Below are 21,658 nucleotides of genomic sequence, written 5' to 3'. Positions count from 1 at the left end.
ACCCCACACGCAGTTTCAACCTCCTGCTCACTTTTGCACTCGCCTATTGCCTTTGACTCCATGCTCATACTCTTGCACTTCTTGGTCTTTAAGTAAGGAATGTTATTTTGCCTTTTTGGTGTTGCAAATTTTAGAATATAATGGTCTTTTTCTTTATCTATACATCTCTCCAAAGGCTCGATCTCCATGTCTCCATCCAAACATAATGTAGAAAAATGATTAGAATCAGGACCAACACGCCCCGACTCCAAAACTGCATAAATTTTGACATCCTCAATAATATATACTTCCTCAACCGCAGCATCATCAACAAAAGTACGGTCTAATGATTGGTACTATCGTTTAGCTCATCAATTTGGCCTAGAAGATCTTTTTCAACTTCACACAACTCATCACTAAATTGTTGGGCGTTACACGCATCAACCTTTGCACTCAATTGAGCCTCCAAGTCGCGAATAGATTTGCCAAATTGGTCGATCTCTTGTCCCAGTTCAGCTCTTCCTTCTATAAAGTGTTATATCCCATTTGTAATTTTCTCACGAAAACCTCCATATTCATCTAATAATTTCATGTGCATATCAAGAATGCGAACATCATGTTCCACATCATCCAATTCGTTACTCCTGTCAAACTCATAAGAATTATTAGAATCAACATAAGAATGGATTGGAGTAGGATAACAACACTTAGGATAATTCTTCTAATTTTCACCACAAATATTACAGGATTGAGATGGTGCACACAACTCGGTCCTGAAAATATTTTTACAATATTGCCACAAGTGGGGTCCTTTACAATATAGACAAGGATCACAAAAATAAGAATACTTACTATCCCAACACTTTTCGTTCAAAGATGTCATGAACTAATTAACTATCAACTAAATTAAATCAAATAATTAATCTATTCAAGCAAATCCTAACGTACGAATATTTAACTAAAATTAATCTAGAGTAACAAATTAAGAGATTAAAGAAAATAACGACAAGCTTAAAGACGAATTCAATGTCAGTGAATATTCTAGAGCTATGGGTTAGCTAACAATCTCGTTGAGTTTTCCACTTAAATCGTCTAATTAATTTATCTGGTTTATTGGTTGACAAGGTTAATATTGCTCGTAGCCTTCTCCCGAAGTACTACTCGCCTATTCAAGCTAATCTAACGCCAATATTCCTATGGAATTAGAATTAATAAGAACGCATTAATAATTCCTGTATAATAATCAAGCAAGGCGATTAGGTATATTCCTATCCTAACCGCAAATCTACCCCTCCCTCGAAGTTAAGATCTTGCTTTACTCAATCTTATATGCAATCTAGAATTTCCTCTCCCGAGTTCAATCCTAGATTCGTAGATAGTATTCAATTGGTGATCAATCAATCAAATAATTAAGCGCAAGATTGAATAAACAAATCAATATGATAAAATAATAAGAACAATTCAAGCTTCAAACTACAATGTTCATGTAGCACCCAACAACTCTAGAACTAATAACCTATGAGATTAAAGGAAAAGAAGAGAAGAAAAACTAATTAGAAGTCTCCTTCAAACGTGGTGTGTATTCTCCCACGTGAAATTTCCTTCAAAGTATGTTCGATCCCCTCCAAATTAGGTTTAGACTTACTTTTATACGAGTTGAGAGAAGTCTTGGGTCGAAATAACCTTGTCCCGGGCGAAGTAGGAAAAATCGCACACCACAACATCCAGACCAGTGCTAGGCGTTGGCCGTGGCCCGGGAGGCGGTACGCTTTTTTACGTTTCTATTTTAATTTTTCTTTAAATTGTAACTTTCTCTTTTGTTGTCTTCCACTTGGGGGACAAAACCCAAATTGTCCCCCCCCCCCCCCCCCATTTTTCTCCTTTTTATATTAGTTTATTTTCCTTTTTTTTTCCGCATTTTATTCAATTTTGCTCCAAATTTCTTCATCTTTCACACCGCTTCAGTCCTACACAGTTAAAATATAATATTAAGCACAAAGTAATATGATTAATACTCAAAAGACTATTAAAAGTACTAGAATGTGAGACAACAATGGTTAAATATATGCATTTTTCGACAAATATCAGGAACCCAAGAGCTTAGTAGGAGTCCATCAATGACGAAGTCAAGAATTTCAATAAGTGCGTTTAAGATTTAATATATGTGTATAAAAGGTAATGTTTGATCCTACGGACAAAGTATATTTTTTTGTAATGGATGTCCAACTGACCACCGCTCGTCGGCCGTAACTTTATCATCCATCTCTTATGCTAAGATAACTCCATCTCTTGAGCTAAGAGTTTAGATTGTATCCAGTAACATCAATTCTTATACGTTTGTTGTGCAATACAAGTAGATGTTTTAATTTGTACTAAAACACTTTATTAGAAAACGACCAGCAGAAAGTACAAAATTGATGATCAATTGCAGATTCTAAATTCCCTAATGAACAAATTGAGAAATTAATAATACTGATTTCACTTTCAATACAAATTTCCAACTTTGCCAATCCTCAAGTAAATTGGGAAAGACACGGTTTTCTGGCTCTCTCCATCTTCATTCCAAGCACTTCTGAATTTGCCAACTACATCATCAGTTAACAGCTCAACACCCTTCTCTTTTGCAGTTTGATAAGCTGACCATGACTTCAAGTATGTGAAATAAGCATCCAAGTCCATCACTTTCTCAATCTTGAACTGAAATGGTCCATTGTGATCACAACCAATTACAGGCTCAAATGGGAAATCAATAGTTTTATACTTTTCATCCACTAATTTTCTTGGAGATTCCCAATAAGGTCCAGCATCAACTGTGTAAAATTTCTCGAAAATTGGATCCACTGAATTGTTTACTTCAGGCACAGTGTAACACCAGGCTGCTATTACTCCATTTGGTTTCTTGAGTAACCATTTTACTTGTTGATAAAAAGTTGGAAGATCAAACCAATGCATTGCTTGAGCTACTGTGACCAAATCTGCACTTGACTCTGCTCCTATTTTGGTTTCGATTTCGGACATTGACATCTTGGGAGAGGTACATATGTATCGAACATTCGGAACCTTTGCTGCAAATTCAAGCTGCTTTGGACTTGTGTCTGTGGCTATCACATTCTTGTAGAGCTTAGCCAACTAAGGGAAACAATAATATAAGAGCATTTAGATTTTAAAAAAAAATGTCGAAACACTATTGGATGTGTGTTTTTGAACTCTTTCTGAAGTATATTAGTGCAACATTTAGCCATCTTCACATAAAATTTAGATAAGCCAATGTTCATCATGTATTCACATTTCTTCACGTAGTAGAAGATATCGAAACAGAGGAACTATTTGCTTCTTATAAGGGGCGAAGCTACACTATCCGAATCGTAGTCTATTGACCGCCCTTCATCGAAATATTATACTGTGTATATAGATAAAATCTTAAGTTTTAGAGGTGTATAACATATACTGAACATGAATTTATTTTTACTTTCTTTCAATTTTGAATACTTTCGGGGAAATTTTGGCTTCCCCACTTCTAACTGTAGTATTATGAGAAAGTAACTATCTAGATATGTAAAATGGCTACTTTAGATTTGGTACTATATCATACTCCCTCCGTTTCAATTTATGTGAACATGTTTGACTGGGCACAAAGTATAAGAAAAAATGAAGACTTTTGGAATTTGTGATCTTGAACAAGTTAAAAAGGGGCTCAGAGTATTTGTATGATTATAAAAATTTCTCATTAATAATAGAATTGTAAGTGTAAGCTAAATTGTTTCCAAATTTAGAAAGAGATCATTCTTTGAAACGGACAAAAAAAAAAATATGTTTACAAAAAGTGGAACGGAGGGAGTAATAATGAATTGATTCTTAACTCAACAGTCTAGAAACTCTAACAATCCTGTTTCAGTGAGAAGTTAAAGTTAAAAATGCAAGATTTCTTGTTTTCACATATATATATGGACTGACTTGGAAAAAGTGAAACCATCGTGTCATTCTCTAAGAAAAAGAGGTCTCTACTTTTTTCTAAGCAACTATGTATTATATGATTGTGCACAAAAGTCTACATTTTGCGGTCAATTCTCTTGCACAGGCATAGAATTAGTTTTGGCATAGCTGATAAAGTTGTTGTCAATTGATCAAGAGAATAATTTGTTACAAAAATACAAGGTAAGATTGCATACATTAGACACTTGTAGTCCGGTCCTTTTCCGGATCCACACATAGCGGAGGCTTAGTGTATCGGACTACCCTTTTCTCTTACATAGGCAGTGACAGAGCTACAACGATCGACGGGTGGCCAGTTGAATAACCTTTGCCCAAATATTATACTCTGATTATATGGGTCATCATACTTTTTTATATACATATATATATATATATATATATATATATATATTAAATTTTAAACACACTTAACGAAATTTCTGAGTGAGCCACTTTACCTAGAGAAATTAGCAGATTTATAGGAGGGTGGGTGTGGGGATGAAGCCATGAAAGGAATTAGAGAGACTTACAGATTGAGCAGCCTGGCCACTACCAGTGCCAACATCCCAAACAAGGTCATGACAAGGCGTTTTTGAAGCTATGAAATTGAACAATTCTTCAGGATAACTTGGCCTGCCCTTTGAATACTGTTGTGCCTGCTTAATAAACAATTTTGCCATTCTTTTTTACTCTCCTCTTTTTCTCTCACTGATATAATGAAGATCTGAAACCATTGCTCCCTTTATAGATATAAAGCACTTGTAGGGAAAAAAAATACATGGTGTTCCGTGTTGCTTTTTGCATTTGATTGGTGAAGTACTGTAGGTTTGACCTTTACACGTGGAGATTAAGTAGTTGGATAGAACTTTCCTATATTCAATGCATCGCTTGAGAGGCCGTTTGACCGAGAAATAAGTTAGGATTAATTATCCCTAAATTATTATTCCACTATTATATAGGAATAAAAATAACATTATAATTTGGGGATAACTAATTTTGAGATTGGTTATATCGTAATTTTATTTCAATTAAACATGAGATAAATTCATTTCAAATTTAATTTCGAAATTAATATCTCTTATTTCTCGTACCAACCGAGCTCCAAGGGATTTCTTTGGTTTAATCATTTAGTAGCCCTTAAGGGATTTCTTTAGTACATTGGTTCGGCTAATTTGATTTCGCTTATGTAAATTCTATTATAGGGGGAAATGCTTTATTCGAAAGAAGTTTTTGATTCCCAAGGTGAGCATTTAATTTAAGAAAGAAGACAAATGAGTCAATGTCTTGGGACACAAGGTAAACAGAATAAAGGAAGTAGAATAAAGGTTCTTTGGCTGTGGGTTGAGTGAATAATTTTTGTACGTCATGCGTGAAGTATTTGTTAATGGTGGAGAAAGGATATTTTACTTTCTCTTACTTTCAGAAAGGATATTGTACTTTCTCTTACTTTCAAGAAGAGTTTATTTTCAAATTATGCATATTAGTTTCTTGACCTTATAACTTTGAAACCTAAGAATAATCAATGAGAATTATATTATCACAGGAAAATATCCCATAGGTTCAAAATAAGTGTAGTTTAAGGTTTTGACATATTCACTAAAAAACTATTCCATTTAATAGCATTAATCATCAAAATTATATGACTAAAGTACTGTTCATATGTTCATAAACTACTATTCATAGGGCTGGTTAGTGGGCTGGATAAGTGGGCTGGTAGCGGGTTAGGAAATTCCGGTCTAATTAGGGCCCGTCCGAGTTCATGCTTAACGAGCCCGGACCGGGTCGGGTTACTTATTTTATTTTATTTTTAGTATATTTTATTTTTCTTATTTAATGTTATTGATATTTAAGTGTTTGCAAACTTTTAAGGCTTAGAATTAAACTTTAAATTTTAAAATTTTAAAATTAAAATTTGAAAGTAAGTGACTACAAAATATTATTTAATAAGACCAATAGGCAATATGTAAGGATCAAACTCCGAAGACTTTCGTTTTATATTTTCATTGAATAATAAATAATACTTCAAATTAATTTGCAAGTTCTATTTTGATTTTTTTTTTAATTTTTGAACTTGCAAATTAAAAGTTTACAATAATTATAAAAAATAAGAAAGAGTACATCACATGCTTTGCATCATTTCTGTAAGTTCATCCATGTCAACATGAGGTTTTTGATTTTCGGCATTGCTTGAATCGGAACCATAAATCATTATATCTCCAATTTCTTGGTCCTCTGTTTCATCTACCTCTTCGCGCCCTTGATTTCGTCGTTCTCAACTTATCCAATCTCTGAAGCACACATAGAATTTTCAAAGCGTTATTGCCCAATGAATGACGAGTATCTCCTAGTTGCTGCCTTGCTTGGCTAAATGCGCTCTCTGATGCGACTGTTGAAATCGACATATTTAGCACGTCTCGAGCCATGGCTGAAAGAACATGAAATTGATTTGAGTTGCTCCTTCACTAATCCAGCAGTAGAAATTCCTTTGTGCGGGTCTTTGGTGACTTTTGCAAGTAGAATTGGAGTTCATCAATATTTCCGCTACTGGTTTGTTGATGCTCTCCTAGTGTAGACCAAATCAAATAATCTTCAACACCATCATTATCCTCCAAAGCACCGGTCCCAGATATTGAAACTGAACTTGAAGTAATATTTGCATCTACAGTAGCAGAAGCATAAACAATGTTAGCATAATAATTATATAAAGTTTGTAAATATTTGTGTAGATCATAAATACAAGGTTCAATATCAAGGGTTTCAGTTGGTCCAATATCCATATAAATATATAAAGCAGTGATTAATTGACGACAAATGGCCATTTTGATAGAAGGGGTTAAAATAGTACCAATTAGGTAAATAGGGAGAATTGAGTAGAAATATTTCTTAAATTTATCTAGCATAGATTCAACAATAGAAGTATATCCTTCTTTCTTTTTTAAATTATGGAGTAAACGAGAAATTTCAGCAATATAAACTAAACCATTTGAAATAGTAGGATAATAAGCTACAGAAAACTCAAGTGTAGCCACATAATTTTTTAAAAACTTTTTATAACATCTTCAATGACATCCCAAGTTCTATATGTTAACAAACAATTAGAATCGGTGCAATGAGAATTAGCAACTTCAGTTATAGGCATTTTATATTTATAACAATATTTTAAGAATAAATAAGTATAATTCCATCTAGTAACTATTACTTCAGGCATGAGTCTTGGTTTTAGTCCATATTGTACAAATTTTTTCTTAAATGCATTTAATCTAGCACTTCTATAATTTTGAATTACACCAACAACTTTTCTAACTAAAGTGATCTTATATCTAAATAATTCAAGGCTACTCATCACAATTAAATTATAAAAATGACATGCACACCTAACATGAAATATTTCAGGGAGTGGTGGGTGTAGATGAAATTTTAATATTGTAATAGCAGCATTATTGTTAGAAGAATTATCAAATGACATACAAAAAATTTTTTCTGAAAGATTGTAAAATATAACAACTTCATGGATAGTATTACTTATAAATGCACGAGTATGACTTTGATCTTCATCATATTTAAAAGCAATAATACGTTTTTGTATACAAAAATTATCATCTATCCAATGGCATGTAACAGTCAAATAATCATTTTCATTAACAGCACGACCAATATCAGAAGTAAGAGAAACTCTACAAGAAAGACTGGCGCACAAATAACGGATATATGTCTGTTATTGTCCAAAAAACCTAAAGATATCAGCTCTACGAGTACTTCTAGGAATACCTTTAAACAAAGGATTATAAATTCTTTGAATATAAGTAACAAGATATGGTGAAGCAGCAAAACTAAAAGCTAAACAACCAAAAATAATTATTTTAGCTAATTCTTCCCGATCTTTCACTATATCGTATTTACCCATTAAATCGCCAGTACCCGGGTTAAGATTTTGTTGTCCATCCTCATCTGCACCCCATGCAGTAGGGTGGTTATCTACTATGTGCCTATGAAGTTGACCCATTCCCCCTGCCTTACCTCCGGTCTCATGTTTATAAACGTTCTTACAAATTTGACATCTTACATAGTTTTTATATTCTTCTAGTCTTTCAAAAAAATTATAACACTTACTTCTTAATCTTCGATTCCTCTTAATAGGGAGGGGAGGTCGACTTGTATTACCACGACCTCCACCCCTAGTATTTTGAGTTTGACTAGCATTATCAGGTGTAGCTGGTGGTATTTCAAAATTATCAGGTGATTGAATATCATCTAAATTATCATCTATACCATAATTTTGTTGAAGTTGCTCATAATCTGCATTTAAATTTTTCAGGTGAACTTTCAGAAATACGTATAAAGCTCTAGACGAATCATCACCACCTTTTGATTTTTTAGAAGTTTTACTCTTACGACTACCACCCCTACTAGTACATGCTTTTTTGGCTGCTCTAAATATATCCATTATGTAAACTAAATTAAGAAATTAAATTAATAACTCTAAATAATAAAATAAAAATATACACCAAAGAAAAAAAAATAGATGGAACGAGTGTATCGGGATTCCGGATGCCGCACTAAATTTGATATCAAACTTCAGTTGATAGACTGATACTTGATATTTGATAATATTGAATATTGATACCACACTTCACTTGATTACTTGATATTTGATAATTATAATTTTGTAGTGACTAAAGTAAATATTTGATGAAACTTGAAATAATAAGTAATTGAAAATGTAAGTGCAATAAGCAATATTATCAAGAGAGAACTAGAGTAGTAAGAAACTAAATTGTGAGAAAAAAATGGGGGGGGGAAGGGGGGCTACTTATAGTTTTTAAAAGGTTAAAATTATAATTTACCAATTATTAGGGGTGGGGAGGGGCTATTTTCTTAAGGGGGTAGGCCGAAATGGCCACTTTTGCAAAAAATGGTCATCGCCCAACAGTCATTTTTGAATTTGACCGTTGGCAACAGTCAAAAATAAAAAAATAAAAAAATTACAACGGTAACCGGGCTGGACCGGGTTGTAGCCCGGTAAAAACCCGGTAAAGGATAACCGGGTTCTGGGGCACCGGTTACCAAAATATGTTTGTTCCCGCCCGTCTCCCTCCCCTCCCTGACCCGTCACACCCCTTAGCGTACCGGGCTAATCCGGGCCGAACCGAGTCGAACCAGGCTGTGATTGGGCTGGCCCGGCCCGATTAACATGCTTACTTATACCCCAAAGAGGCACAAACAATACATAATATCGTCTAATTCATTTCAAACTATATACTCTCTCTATTAACTTTTAATTGTCCATCATACAAAAAATATATTTCCACTTTTATTTGTCCACTATATTAAAATCAAGAGAAAAACAATCTTTTTTTCTTCTTGTTTTACCCTTATCATTAACTAATCCTTCCCGGAATCATTTTCCAAAATTTTGGAAATACTATCATTATTTGTATAGGGTAAATTGGTTTATATTAAATGATCGTATGATAGCGCAACGCGGGGAACCGGAGACAGATGGAAAATGAAGCGAGTAGAAACCAGGTCTGAGGACGACAACTTCAGTTGGCACCAGAAAGATCCCGAAGGGAACACAGTCAATGGAAGCAAATGAATGTTTGTCACCAGATGACATTTAATCAAGAATATTCCTCGATATTAAATATAACAGTTGTTGGAGAGAATTTTGAAATTTATGGCCTGCCGTTACATATTCATCGTTGACCCCCATTATTGTCATTTAAGAGGGGCTTGATCCTAGGACATTGTTCCCTAGGTATAGCCATAAATAGTGTCTTTAACAACTATTGTAACACACGAAAATTCTGACAAACCTATGCTACACACTATTTCAAGCTAAATAATACTTTATTATTTTGTCTAACAATATCCTTGTTGCTGTCTTCTGAAGCATTTCTCCCGGAACCAAGCTATATACTATTTACTCTCGATTTCAATGCTAAGTTTTGTATTTTATTTAATTTCTTTATTATTTTGTGATCAAATCGTTTTGCTTGTCTATAAATCACACTATAAATTCAATTGTACTGTTTTATGGGTAAACAGTTTGGCGCCCATCGTGGGGATGAGACAGCTGCGTAATTGACTTGATCCTTGCATCTACTACTAACCTATTTGATTCTTTGTTTCTTAGCAAAAATCCTAGGCAGCTAACGATGTAAACATCGCACACAATGTTGAGGCACAAGAAGATCTGCCTCAACACGAGGATTCGATCATTGACACCTGCAACAAGGAGGACGTAGCAACGCCAGTTCATGGCAGGCGATATCCCCGACATGTACGGGAGCCAACTACTGATGATGCTGAAGATGAGCACAATGCAAAAACGGTGAGGATCTTGAGAGAACAGCAAAAGTCAATTATGGGCCATTTCTCATGGCAAGACCATGCCATGACAGAACTCAGGAAAGCGTTGTTAGGTGCTTCCAACAACGCGAATGGAAGAGGCCCTATTCCTCCCGGGGCTCCCGCAACTCAAACAACACAAAGGGTTGATAATAATACCCCGAGGGGTGAGGTCGGATTCGACTGAGCCAGGGGGATCAGTAGCAGATCTGGTAACGATAACAACAATGATCCCTTCGAAACCGAGGTCATGCAATTCATGAGGGAAATGAACGAGCGGATGGACCAGAATGCGAAATAATTCCACGCTCGAATGGACCAAATTCCGGGTGCACCACCAGTGTCGAGGGGACCAAAATCGAAGAAGTACACCAGTTGCCGTTCAAACCGAATGCAACACCAGAGTTGATTCCGAAGCGGTTCAAAATGCCGAATTTACCAAAATATGATGGAACTTCTGACCCTTAGGAGCACATCGCCACCTATACAACAGTGGTGAAAGAAAATGACTTGGCTCAATATGAGATTGAGTCGGTCCTGCTAAAGATGTTCGAAGAAAACCCTCACAAAGGGAGCCCTGACATGGTACTCACTCCTACCCGAACACTTGATCGATTCCTTAAAATGCTCACAGATTCTTTCATCAAGGCCCACACCGGGTCCAGGAAGGTCCAGGCCCAGAAGGCGGACATATTCAGAATTTCGTAAGGAGAGTTCGAATTGCTGGGCGTGTTCATGATAAGGTTCAAAATAGAAAGGATGTTGTTATCGACCGTGCCAGATGAATGAGCAGCGAAGGCATTTAATAAAGGCTTAAACCCGAGGAGCTCAGACGCCTCTCGGAAACTGAAGGAAAGCCTGCTCGAGTTCCAAGCAACTATATGGCCGGATGTCCATAACTGTTACGAATCAAAAATAAGGATAGAATATGATCATATCAAATTACCGACATCAATCAAAGGTCGGAATCGAGAAAAGAACAGGGATAAATCAAATGATGATTTTTCTACATATGGACGATCTTCTAAGGGCCGGTTTTTACCCTACAAAAGGGCCGAAGGATGCGGCAGCAAAGGGTTCTAGTCAGCGGATAGGTTCGCTCCCAATAGAAGAACTGACCACGACTGGAATAACATGTCATTGCAAGACAAGAAGTATCGGTTTCCCGAGATTCTACTTATCCCAGGTTGTCGGAGTGTAATTTTAATGTCAGCATAGTGGAACTGGTATCGACAATGAGAAATATCAAGGAAGCGTGGTTCCCGAGGCCAATGAGGGCTGCTTCCAGCCAAATGGATCCTAATTTATGGTGCAAAAATCATGAAACTAATGGACACTAGACTGGGGACTACCGACATCTGTGCAAGGAGGTAGCAACGCTGATGAAAGACGGCCATCTCAGAGAATTCTTAAGCGACCGGGCTAAAAACAATTACGACCACAACCAGGATAATGCAGAGCCCTCGAAGGCAGGGGAAGACCCTCCCCGACTAACCATCAATATGATTTTTGGAGGGAAGGAGATCAACGGTGTAACCTTTTCGGAAGCAAAAAAGATAAAGGTATCAGTGACTCGTAGCAAGAGACTCTGGGAAGTCGTAGAGGAAGACATCACCTTAGAAGAGGACGCTGATGGACTTCTACTGCCACACAATTATGTCCTGGTAATTTCTCTTAACATTCTAGATTTTAAAATTAAACATGTTTTGGTGGACCCAGGAAGTTCAACCAACATCATTCAATGGAGAGTACTGGAACAAGCCAAGCTAATCGGAAGCATCATTCCGGAAATAAAGCTCCTCGTCGGTTTCAACTTAGCAAGTGTAATGACCCGGGGAGAGATCTTGCTGCCCACGAATGCCGAATGGGTCATGAAGACTACCTTATTTTAAGTAGTAGATGGCGACATAGGTTAAAACATAATTCTTGTTAGACCATGGCTATATGAGATGAAGGTCATACCATCAACATATCACCAACTTCTAAAATTCCCAACTATAGAGGGAATCAAACAAATAAGAGGAGATCAACCGGCAGCAAGAGAGATGAATGCGGTCTTGGTTTCTAGCAGTAAAGAGAAGGAACACGCGTCATGGCAATTACAGGAACCGACGCCTGCTCCCCAACCAAATGAAGATGGAAAAGGGGAGGAGCCGTCAGAATCTCACTAGGTACCAAGTTATTTCCAAGTACCAGAAGAAGCGAACGCAAGCAAGTCTACGGCAGAAGAGCTCGAATAAGTGACATTGTTCGAGGAGATTCTAGAGAGAAAATTTCACTTGGGGACAAGACTAAACCCCGAGCTCAGGTTAGGATTTAAAAATAATGTTAATTTTTTTGCATGGTCATACGTAGATATGACAAGTATCCCACTAGAGGTGGTCGTGCACAAGCTAAGCCTGGACCCAAGCATCCCGCCAGTAAGGCAAGAGAAGCACCCCATTGTCGAGGTTAGAAACATGTTTGTTAAAGAAGAGGTAACTCGATTGCTCGACATCGGTGCAATCCGGGAGGTAAAGTATCCCGATTGGCTAGCTAATGTATTAGTAGTTTCGAAAAAGAATAATAAATTCTGTCTATGTCCAGATCATAAGGATTTGAATAAGGCGTGCCCAAAACACTCGTTCCCACTCCTAAACATTGATCAAATGATTGATACAACGGCCAGACATAAGTTGATGATTTTTCTTGATGCCTATTCTAGGTACAACTAAATTAAGATGAACCCGGAGGATCAAGAAAAAACTTCGTTCATAACGAGCTTTGTTACATATTTCTATAAAATGTGATTCCCTTTGGCTTAAAAATGCCAGAGTCACTTATAAGAGGCTCGTGAACAAAATGTTCGAAAAGAAAATAGGGAAAACAATGGAAGTATACGTAGATGATACGCTGGTTAAGTCTTTAAATGCTGGTGACCATTTGAAACACCTCCAGGAAACCTTCGATATCCTAAGAAAGTACAACATGAAGCTTAACCCCGAAAAGTGTGCGTTCGGAGTCGGGTCTAGTAAATTTTTGGGTTTCCTGGTGTCACAAAGGGGGATCGAAGTCAATCCTGACAAGATTAAAGCCATCGAGGACATTCAATACCAGTTGACAAACATGAAACAAGTCCAAAGACTAACCGGAAGGTTGCCGCTCGTAGTCACCGCTCAAAATCTTAGGCCTTATTTTCAGTGCCACCCGATAGCTGTAGTGACAACTTTTCCCCTACGGAATCTCCTTCACAAACGTGAGTTTTTAGGTCAACTAGCAAAATGGGCAGTTGAAAGTAGTGAATTTGATATTGAATATAAGCCCAAGACTACAATCAAATCACATGTCGTGGTCGACTTCGTGACCGATTTTAATCCCAGGCTACTGCCTTTTGCCACAAAAGAAGCGGTCATGGTGTCGGAAATGACATCAGGAGTTTAGACCTTGTTCGCGGATGGAGCTTCCAATGTGAAAGGGTCCGAGCTTGGGGTGGTCTTAATCATGCCCTCGGGAGAAGTCCTGAGGCAGGCAATAAGAACTGTTCACTTGACTAATAATGAAGCCGAGTATGAGGCTTTGATTGCAGGACTTAAACTGGCCCGGGGACTAGACTCTAAGGTCAATGTGATTCCCAACTAGTGGTAAATCAAATATATGGAATCTTTAACACCAAATAGGAGCGCATGCAGCAATATGTGGTTAAGGTCCAGTCTTTTCTCGCGCGATTCAGGGAATGGTCGATCACCCATATCCCGAAAAAAGAAAATGCGGAAGAGGATGCATTGGCCAATTTTGGATCATCCACGGAAATGAAGAGTTCAGATTCCGGTACCGTCATTCAGCTCATGCATTAGGTACTGGATGTGGACTGTTATTATGTATAAATACAACCAACCTAGTCTGGGACTTAAGGAATGAGATCATCGACTACCTTGAGCACAGAAAGCTGCCCGAAGACCCGAAGGCATCCCAAGCACTCCACACCAAAGTAGCTCGTTACACCTTTGGGGAGGGGACAGTTATACAGAAGGTCATTCCATTCCCGTTGGCCCGATGCTTAGGGGCTTCCGAGGCTAATTACGTCATGAGAGAGGTTCACGAAGGAATTTTCTTGAATCATTCAGGTGCAGATTCGTTGGTGTTAAAATTAGTTAGTGCAGGATACTATTGGCCCCGAATGGAACAAGATGCTAAGGAATTCATTCAAAAATGTGACAAGTGTGACCGCCATGCATCGTTAGTGCACCAACCGGTTGAACTACTGCATTCGGTACTATCCCCATGGTCATTTATGAAATAGGGGATGGATATAGTCGGATCGCTGCCACCGACTCCCGAGAAGGTAAGATTTCTTTTAGTTTTAACTGATTACTTCACTAAATGGGTTGAAGCAGGTCCTTACCAGAAAATCGACGAGCGCGAAATAGTTGATTTCCTATGGGAAAACATGATTTGCCGATTGATTGTAGGCTATAATCTCGTATTTTAGTCGCTTATTGTACTCTAATTCACTGCACTTTATTTGTGTTTGAGCTTTGATTGGTAGTGTTTTGCACTTATTGTGTGTTTTATGCCTTGTAGAAGTGATTTCGAGTTATGTAGATGTTGTGGAGCTAATTCTAGCTATTTGGAGCTTTGAAGTCTAAGTAAAAGCCGGGATCATTTTCGGGGGTCAAGGACCAAGTCAGGACATCTAAAATCAAGTTTGAAGTCGTACTCTAAGAAAAGTACCTTGCCGCGGCACGTGGGACGCCGCGGCTGTGCAAAATATTGTTGACTGCAAATTGTTAGCTCTCTGGATTTTTCCACTAATGCCCTGCATGGTGCGTCGCCCCATGCGGCATGCCAATGCAATATTTACAGAGTAAAAATCCTATTTCGGCTAGGAAAATGTGATTTTGTCTGGGCCCGATTGTCACGACCACAATTTTCCTCTGTAGGATGTCCTAATGGCACCTAGTCTCTAAGACTAGGTAAGCCTAACAAGAATGCGGAATAACTGAAATATTAAGCTAAAACCCAAAACGTCAACAACTGTAATAAGTAAAACTACAACTCAAGTATGAACAACTCCCAAAACCTGGTAGATATAAGTCACAAGTGCTAAAGAGAATTACTAAATATCCCTATACATCAAAGTCTAATGAGGATAAGGAAACAACATAATAAAGATAGAGGGGGACTCTGTCACGCCCCAAAACCGAGGAGCGCGACCGGCACTCAACCGAGTGAACTTGACTGAGCAAGCCTGTTAGATTACTTCTACCCAAACTCATTCATGCATAAAGAGAATATATATTTTCCTTAATTAAACAATAAAGTGGTCATGTCTGCAATTACCAATTTCTTACCATAAGTTTCACCATTTTTAAAGTCTCAAATGGACAAGTAATACAACCACAACATAACATAGTTTGTCTTTCCCAGCACCAATACACAACCCACACTATGTCTACGGAGCCTCTATAGATAAAAAAGAGTACAATGATAATTCTGGCAACAAGGCCCCGGCTATACCTCAACCATAATACATAAAGAACAAAAGATACAGGACCCCGGGATGAAGTGGGGCTCACCAAGTCAGCTGAGAAGAAGGTGTACTGCTATCACTGATCAATGTCTCCTGCTGTGGAACTACTTGCATCTATTTAAAGATGCAGTGCCCCCGGCAAAAGGGATGTTAGTACCGTCGAATAGTACTAGTATGAAAACTAAACACCAATTTAAGAATTTAGAAATACAAGATAATTATGATGAACCAGTGCGGCAATATAATAATATAGATAACCATCTCAACCATTGCAAGCTTATTAAAAGCTATCAACAACATTTATAGGATTTAAGATGAGATCCTCTATAACCATCTTCACACAAAGCGACCCCGCCGCCTCACCCGATGCATGCATGTGGAGGTGTACGTACAATACCACAACTCTAATCAAGCGGCCCTGCCGCGTCACCTCAATGTATGCGGGTGGATGTATAACCACAATACCAAGAACCTACACAAAGCGGCTATGCCGCCTCACCCTAATGTATACGGGTGGAAATGCATCAACGATACCAATATCAACACAAAGAGGCTATGCTGGCTCACCCCAATGTATGCGGGTGGTGGTGCCACAACAATACCAAAACCATACACAAAGCGGTCCTACCGCCTCACCCCAATGTAAGCGGGTGGATGTGCAGTCCCACAATATTATAATCCCTACACAAAGCGGTCATGCCGCCTCACCCCAATATATATGCGGGTGGAGGTGTGTCACAATCACAATATCTATACCATAATCCCCAAACAAAGTGGTCATGCCGCCTTACCCCAATGTATGCGGGTGGAGGTGTATCACAATCGCAATCTCTACACAACTTGGCATAATAACTTTCACATAAATCACGACTAGAAGTTATAACATGTGGATACGCAATCCATAGTTTGGGACACATCCTCAATTTATAATGAAATATGATAAGAGCATTTGAAATACTAATTGAACATATATCTTCATCACAAAACTTATCTGAATACTCGATTTATAATCAACATCTCGGAACTTACAAGGATAATGAGAATTCCAATTCTTAAAGAAGAGTTTAGCCAACATACCTCACTGGAGCTTCCTTACACTCTAAATATTCCGAAATTCTTAGCAGCTTCAATCTATTTTAGAAATATAATAAATTGAACCAAAATTAGGAAGATGATCATGTTTCTAGCTCATTTGAGCATTTCATCAAACACAAGGTGTGCATAAGGTTTCAAGGTCCTTTTATGGAGGATTCCATCATCCCACAACCCGATCTTTAACATGCTTAGTTCAACAATCTTCCTACACCCCTTGACATCACATGCATGAATAATAATCAACTCTCATGCCCAAAAATTATCTTGCTAATTACCCATGTTCAGATGATTTCGAAATTAGGGTTTAGGGTGTAGAATCTTACCTCTAAGATGAAGACTTAGTGAGCTTGCCTTCTTAATCTTCCAAAACTTGAGCAAGAATTGAAGAACAATTATTGAAGAAAACCTTCTCACTCTAGGGCACTCTCTCTCACTCTAAAATGTCAGATTATATCTCAAAAATGGCCCAAAAATAAAGCTCCGAAACAGGTTCTGCGACCGCATAATGGTTATGCGGACCGCATATCGGTCGCATAATTGGTGTCCAAAATGACCAAAAATCTGCCTGAGTCTGCGGTCACTATGCGGTCCGCATAACTGTTCTGCGTTCGCATAGTACACCGCATAACAATTATGAGGTCGCATAGTCGACAGCATAATTGCTTCCAACTGACCCAATTAACTGCGTCACTCTGCGGCCATTATGCGGTCTGCATAGTGATTCTACGGTCGCATAGTGGACCGCAGAAATGTACATTTCTGCCAAAAATTTTCCTTTACTTTCCGGTGCATTGTTCAATCCAAAAGGTCCGAGCCGCGACGAGCAAGCTCGCCGCGAAGAATTTCTATAATACTCAACACGTAAAACTAATTCGGCACCACGAAATATTATTTTCTTTTGCAAAAAATTTACGGGGACTTACAGTATCCCCCACTTAGTATCATTCGTCCTCGAATGAGGGTCAAAATCTATTATTATCATCTTATGCAACTCAGTTTTTTTTTCATACCACACACGAGCAGCCCCAAATTTGACTAACTCCTTAAATTTCCAAATATTTCGTCAGAGTTTTCTTTGTAATTAGGCCTATCCACCTGTCAGAGAGCCCCAAAAATACATCCTAACAACATATACATATTCCAACGGCGTAACATAATATAAAACAATACCAACTGTGGCCTCATAAGCAATATACTTTCAGAAAGGAACACCCTTAATGCCAATTGTTCAATTGATACAAAATTCATAAAAAGTAAGTCTTATAATTTTCCTAGACCACAACTTTATAAATACATGGTCATTCTAACAAATAAGGATACTTTTTCTTCATTTCTTCCTCAGCCTCCCAAGTAGCCTCTTCAACCGGTTGGTTTCACCACAACACTTTCACAGAGGCAATTTCTTTATTTCTCAATTTCCAGACTTGCCGATCAATAATAGAAATCGAAATCTCTTCATAAGTCAATTTCTCATTTACCTCAATAGTCTCAACCGGAATAATGAGTGTCGGATCTCCAACTACTTTCTTCAACATAGACACATGAAACACCGGGTGTACTAATGACATCTCAGGTGGTAATTCAAGCTTGTATGCCACCTCGCCGATCCTCTGAATGATTTTGTACGGTCCGACATACCTTGGATCCAATTTTCCTTTCTTACCAAATCACATTACACCCTTCATGGGAGAAACTTTCAAGAATACCCAATCATCATCTTGGAACTCCAAATCTCTACGACGAACATCCGAATAGGATTTCTGACGACTCTGAGTAGTCTTCAACCGCTCCTTAATGATTTTCACTTTTTCCATAGCCTGATGAACGAGGCCTGGCCCTATCAACTCTGCTTACCCAATTTTGAACCACCCAATGGGAGATCTATATCTCCTACCATATAAAGCCTCGAATGGTGCCATATGAATGCTAGCATGATAGCTATTGTTGTATGCAAATTTTATAAGTGGTAAATGATCATCCCAGCTACCTTTGAAGTATAGCACACAAGCACGCAACATATCCTCAAGCATATGAATAGTCCACTTTGCCTGCCCGTCAGTCTGCGGGTGAAAGGCTGTACTAAGATTCACCTGAGTACCCAAACCTTGCTGAAATATCTTGCAAAAATTAGTAGTGAATGGTGCCCCCCGATCAGAAATGATGGAAACTGGGTGCCATGCAACCTGACTATTTCTTTGATATAAAACTGAGCATACTACTCCGCTGCGTTGGTAGACTTAACCGGCAAAAGGTGTGCTGATTTCGTGAGTCGATCCACAATCACCCAAATTAAGTCAAACTTGCGCGGAGTGCACGGTAATCCTACCACAAAGTCCATATTAATCATTTCCCACTTCCATATTGGAAGTGGGAAATGATTTGAATTTCTATGTTCTGTGCCAACCCACCGGGCCTTTGGTGTTCGGCCTTCACTTGCTGACAATTTGGACATCTTGCGACAAAATCCGCCACATTCCTCTTCATATCATTCCACCAATAGACTTTCTTAAGATCATGATACATTTTCGTAGAACCTGGGTGCACGGAATACCTAGAAGTGTGAGCTTCAGTCATAATTCTTTCCCGAAGACCATCCACATTTGGAACACAGAGTCGCCCTTGGTACCTTAGTGTACCATCATCCATGCCAAGAGAAAAGGCCATGGTCTTATGTTTATGAATCCCCTCTTTCAACTACACCAACAATGGATCATTGTATTGCTTCTCTTTGACTTCCACAACAAGCGATGATTCAACCCTATTTTGCACAATTACCCCTCCTTCACTAGAGTCCGCAAGGCGAACTCCCAAACTAGCCAATCGGTGAACTTCCTTAGCTAATGGCCTCTGATATGCCTCAAAGTGAGCCAAACTACCCATAGATTTCCGGCTAAGAGCATCAGCCACAACATTGGCCTTTCCCGGATGATATAGAATATTGATGTCGTAGTCTTTGAGTAACTCAAGCCATCTTCTCTACCTCAGATTCAATTCCTTCTGCTTAAAAATATATTGAAGGCTCTTATGGTCCGTGAATATATCAACATGGACCCCATATAAATAATAACGCCAAATTTTTAATGCAAATACCACTGCCGCATCAAAATATATTCTTTAGTTGCCTAGAAACATAAGCTATCACCTTCCCATGTTGCGTTAATACACACCCAAGACCGATTCTTGAAGCATCATAATATACCAATCCATACCCTCTGGTAGAGTCAACACCGACACTGTAGTCAGTCTTGCTTTCAATTCCTGGAAACTCTTTTCACAAGCATCTAACCATTGGAACTTAATTGCCTTCTGCGTAAATTTAGTCAATGGAGAGGCAAGAGTAGAAAACCCCTCCACAAACTTTCTGTAATATCCAGCTAAGCCTAAGAAACTGCGAATCGCTGTTGGAGTTGTAGGCCTCGGCCAATTCTTCACCGCTGAAATTTTCTGAGGATCAACCTTAATTCTCTCACTAGAAACTACATGACCCAAGAATATGACTGATTCAAGCCAAAATTCACACTTTGAAAACTCTACATATAACTGGTGCTGATGCAGGGTTTGCAGAACTACCCTGAGATGATCGGCATGGTCTTCTCGACTTCGTGAATATACCAGAATATCGTCAATAAACACTATCACAAAAGAGTTGAGGAATGGCTTGAAAACGCAATTCATAAGATCCATGAAGGCTGCTGGGGCCTTTGTTAGCCCAAAAGACATCACCAGAAATTCAAAATACCCATACCGAGTTCTAAAAGCTGTTTTCGGAATATCCCGCTCCCTGATCTTCAATTGGTGATACCCGGATCGTAAATCAATTTTGTAGAAGTACCTGGCACCTTGCAATTGATCAAACAAGTCATCTATCCTTGGCAGTGGGTACTTATTTTTGACTGTTAACTTATTAAGCTGCCGATAGTCAATATACATTCTCAGTGACCCATCTTTCTTTCTTACAAAAAGGACCGGTGTGCCCCAAGGCGATACACTTGGCCGGATAAAACCCTTTTCTAACAAATCTCTCAATTGTTCCTTTAGCTCCTTCAATTCTGCCAGCGCCATTATGTAGGGTGGAATAGATATAGGATGCGTGTCTGGAATCACATCGATCCAAAAATCAATCTCCTTGTCTGGTGGGATCCCAGGGAGTTCATCCGGAAAGACTCCCGGAAATTCATTCACAACAGGCACAAACTCAAGTGTAGGTGCCTCAGCATCGGTGTCCGTAACCCGGACCAAATGGTAAATACATCCCTTGTTGATCATTTTCGTGGTCTTTAGGTAAGAAATAAACCTACCCTTCGGCACTACATCATCACCCTTCCACTCAATAACTGGCTCATTTGGAAATTCGAAACTAACAGTTCTGGCTCGGCAATCAAGCTTGGCAAAACAAGAATAAAGCCAATCCATCCCCATTATCACATCAAAATCGACCATTCTCAATTCAATAAGATCGGCCACGGTGTCCCGACCACGCAACGTAACAACACAATCCCTATAAACCCGCGTGGCTAAAATAGACTCACCAACCGGAGTAGATACAGAGAACGGCTCATAAAGCTATTCTGGTTATATCCCAAATTCTATAGCAACATAAGGTGTGACATATGACAAAGTGGAAACGGGATCAATAAGAGCATATACATGAAGAGATTGGACAGTCAATATAACTGTGACAATATCTGGAGAAGCCTCTGATTCCCGACGTCTCCGCATAACATAAAATCTGTTGGGTCCTCCCGAATTTTG

General features: G+C 38.4%; 1 protein-coding gene across 1 annotated transcript; it reads right to left on the bottom strand.

Moving 5' to 3' along the window:
• Nucleotides 1–2,337: 2,337 nt before the first annotated feature.
• On the bottom strand, nucleotides 2,338–4,719 carry LOC104097090 (uncharacterized). Its single transcript, XM_009603603.4, has 2 exons — nucleotides 4,482–4,719; nucleotides 2,338–3,108 (listed from the first exon to the last, which is right to left on the bottom strand). Exons 1-2 carry the CDS (start codon nucleotides 4,629–4,631, stop codon nucleotides 2,464–2,466), a joined length of 795 nt encoding a protein of 264 aa, XP_009601898.1. The 5' UTR covers nucleotides 4,632–4,719; the 3' UTR covers nucleotides 2,338–2,463.
• Nucleotides 4,720–21,658: the final 16,939 nt, after the last annotated feature.

Source organism: Nicotiana tomentosiformis, chromosome 4 (assembly GCF_000390325.3).
Source record: "Nicotiana tomentosiformis chromosome 4, ASM39032v3, whole genome shotgun sequence".
NCBI classification, from domain to species: Eukaryota; Viridiplantae; Streptophyta; class Magnoliopsida; order Solanales; family Solanaceae; genus Nicotiana; species Nicotiana tomentosiformis.
This window is presented reverse-complemented; position numbering and strand designations above follow the sequence as displayed.